This window comes from Vipera berus, assembly GCF_964194415.1.
Source record: "Vipera berus genome assembly, chromosome: 1".
Lineage (NCBI taxonomy): Eukaryota > Metazoa > Chordata > Lepidosauria > Squamata > Viperidae > Vipera > Vipera berus.
The window spans coordinates 59,648,777-59,652,221 of NC_138202.1; the positions used below are offsets into that span (position 1 = coordinate 59,648,777).

Genomic DNA, 3,445 nt, shown 5'->3' on the forward strand with positions numbered 1-3,445 from the left:
GATGTATGATATTTCATATTTTAAAGAAAAGAAAACATTTCGCATACTGAGTGCATTTTCTAAAAACCCAATCTTTGGTCTAAAAGTAAACAAAAAGGAGGAAAAAAAATAAGAGAGGGGAAATAGCTCTTTTTTTTAAAAAAAAAAGTGGAGGACAAAAGAATCCATGGTTCAAACGTAATTCTTGCTTTGCATCTTATACAAATGACCATTTGCATCATGGGATTTATCCATTTTTTGTATTTTTATTCCCACGATCTGCTCCCAAGCCACATATTCATGGTAACTTATAATACTGCAAACATGGAAAATCTAGCAGCCCAGCATTTCTTCCCGGAATTAAAATGGCCCAAAGCATTTCAGATATACATCCTACGAGATTTTAATATTAATACTCCCTTCCTTCTTCCCAAATGCATTGTCTACGAGGTATTCTTCCCATCTTGCTGACTCGCCTCTTGGTTTGGAATCATAAACCACCTTTAAAAAAAGGAACAAACGTACAGAAAATGGGGGAGGGGGGGAAACTTAATAAAAAATACCTGGACTCTTTTTTTTTTCCTGGGTGAGTTTTTGTTTTTGTTTTTTTTCCTTTCTGTTTTGTTCTTTTTCATAATCTCGCTCTCGTGCTCTTTCTCGCTCGCGCTCTCTCGCTCTCTCGCTCGCTCTCCTTTCGCTATCATTTACAACGCAAAGGTGTGTAAAATGTTCACTTACAGTCTTGGCTCCCCTGGAGGTTAATGTATTAACGGGTTGGAGGAAGACCCCTGATTTTGATGTGTGAAATAATCAGAAAGTCCCCCCGACAATCCTGTGGTGAAACTCGGCAAGGAGGGTCTTAAGGACTCGCACGGGAGCGTGGAAGGCGCCTGAGGCGAGGTGGAGGAAGAGGCGGCCCGGCCCGTCATGGAAGAGCTGCTCTGCGAAGTCATGGAAGGGTGAGGGACGTGGGGGAAAAAGTAACTGGTCTGGCCGGCCGCCAAGAGGTTGACCGAGCAGGGGTTGAGGGAGTAGGTGCCCGAGCACGGAACCGACAAGCCGCAGGGCACCGAGGCGGCCAGGGCCGCCGCCGTGAGATGGTGCGTGGCGTAGGGCAGCTCGCCGTTGACCAGCCTGTCCACGCTCAAGCCGTTGGAGGCGGAGAAGGAGTGGTTGTTCCCCAAGGAGTTCTGGGTCAGGACCGAGCTGTAGGGCATGGGGTGGCTGGGGTAAGCCGACGTGCTCCCGTTGTAGCTCAGCGTGCTGCTGGCCCGCGGATGGTGCAGGGAAAGGAAGGGCGACATGGGCCAGTACAAAGAGCCCGCCCTGTCCATGAAGGTCAGGCCGGTGGAGGTCAGGCGGGCGCCCCGCTTGAAGGCCAGCTTGGCCCGGGAGGTGGTGGAGCGTCGCCGGAGCTTGCCGGTGGTGCCCCCGATGAAGACGTCGTCGCTGGACGGGTCCAACATCCAGTAGTTGCCTTTGCCCGGGTCGTCGTAGTGCCTCGGCACCTTGACGAAACACTTATTGAGCGACAGGTTGTGGCGGATGGAGTTCTGCCATCCCTGCTTGTTCTCCCGGTAGTAGGGAAAGTTTTTCATGATGAACTCGTAGATGCCGTTGAGGGTGAGGCGCTTCTCCGGGCTCTGACGGATGGCCATCATGATCAGGGCGTTGTAGCTGAAGGGCGGCTTCTCGTACTTGCCGTTCTTCTTCTCGCCCTCCTTTCCTCCGCCGTCCCCGCCGCCGGCCTCCTTGGCCCCTTCCGGCACCCCCTTCTTCTCCTCGGACGGCCCTTTCTCCTTGTCGTCCAGCTCGGCGGCTGAGCCGGCTTCCCCTTTGCCGGCCAAGAGGTCCCCTTTGACTACCTCCAGGGGGCCCGAGGGGGCCGGCGCCCCGGCGGCCGCGGCCGCCCCCACCCCGGGGGGCTGCAGGAGAAGCTGGCTCTTTTCTTCCTCCTCGTCGTCCTCAGCTGGGGTGGCTCTCTGAGGCTGCGGCGGCTGGGCTGGGTGGTGGTGATGGTGGTGGTGGTGATGGTGATGGTGCGGGTGGTGGTTATTATGGTGGTGGGGATGGTGCTGGTGGCTATGGTTGTTGTCGCTCTGGACGGCTTCGGGCACCAGGCTATTGATGCTGAAGGACGACTTGGGCAGCATTTTCACTTCCTTCCTATCGCCCATGTCCAACATCACACTCTAGGCAGGAGGGGAAAGTCGCACAGCCGGGTGGAAGGCGAGGCAACGGGCGCGGCGAGGTCCGTCCTGGAGGGCGCAGCACCGGGCGGCAGTGAGGCGGCGGGAGCGGCTGGGCACTTGCACACCACGAGCTCCAGAGCTTTGCGAGGCATGTAGCAAGGACGGGAGCGCCTGTGCAGGGGATGGAAAAGACCAACTGGCTCCTAGCAAGGGAGCCAGAGCCAAAGCCACGGGAGGGGGGGGGAAGGAGGGGGTGCAAAATGGTTCAAAAAGGGGATTTTCCAAAGGGCACGAAAATATGACTGCGCCCCCCCTTGAAAAAAAAGACCCCCAAGTTCTTCTGTCCAAACTACTTCATGGTGCCTGGAACCCCCCTATTCCACCCGAGCAAGGGAGGGGGGGAAATCAGCTGCCGGGCTGAGGCTGAGAGCAGCAGAGACGGCTTTAGCTACAATTAATTTCCGAGCTACAGACACACACTAGGGCTGTAAAAAAATTTTTGGTTTAACCTTTCTCCCCAGCTATCCAATCAAAGAGCGCGGCGTGCAGGGACGTCTCTCTTCCGACTACCCAATCAGCGCCGGGCTTTTTCCGCCTCTTCCCCTCACTCTTTCGCCGACCTCCTTCCTTTTTCAGCCCGCGCAGCCCTACCGGAGGGCGTAAGGATACCAATCGGAGGGGCGAATCACCGCGGCAGGTTACTTATACCCGCCTCTTCCTTCTTTTCTCTTTCCTGGCAACACCACTCCCTTCCCCCCCCCCATCATGTCACTCTCCAGTGGAAACCATATATGTATATCTATATGTGTATATAGGGTACGGCTGGAGGTACGCATGAGTATCTGTAACGCCCATATACACGTCTCCCTACTTGTGGATGTAACCCCCGTTTCTGCTGCCGGAGGTGGGGGTGGGGGCGGTGGCCGAGAGGAGAGGAAATGGAGGAGGAGGGGGGGGGGAGAGAAAGGCACTACTTTGCGGAACCAGCCGTGCCGTCTCGCCGAGGCCCAACTTCCGCGGCCTCTCCCGCCTGGGCTCCCGTGGCGGCTCTTTGGCTGACTTCTGGAAAGGAAAGCGGCCTCTCCAGCCTTCCTTTGGCTGCGACGCACCTCACCTGCCGGAAGAGGGAGGGTGTCCTGTGTTGGCGGGCGTGGACTCCGGGGCTGGCGGGCTTTTGGCAACGGAGCGGCGGCAAGGCCGGGAGAGCTGCCAGCGCTTCTCTTGAGTCCGGCCGCTGGAGCATCGGGCTCGTCCTTCTGGCCGGGAGGGGGTGC

The 3,445-nt window shown here is 56.6% G+C and overlaps 1 protein-coding gene across 1 annotated transcript; it reads right to left on the minus strand.

Annotated features, from left to right (window-relative positions):
- Positions 1 to 247: 247 nt before the first annotated feature.
- FOXG1 (forkhead box G1) lies at positions 248 to 2,165 on the minus strand (the record flags this gene model as incomplete). The annotated part of the gene is made up of 1 exon (XM_081326844.1): positions 248 to 2,165. The coding sequence occupies one exon, from the start codon at positions 2,163 to 2,165 to the stop codon at positions 738 to 740; it is 1,428 nt and encodes a 475-aa protein (XP_081182970.1). The 3' UTR covers positions 248 to 737.
- Between the last annotated feature and the right edge of the window lie 1,280 nt (positions 2,166 to 3,445).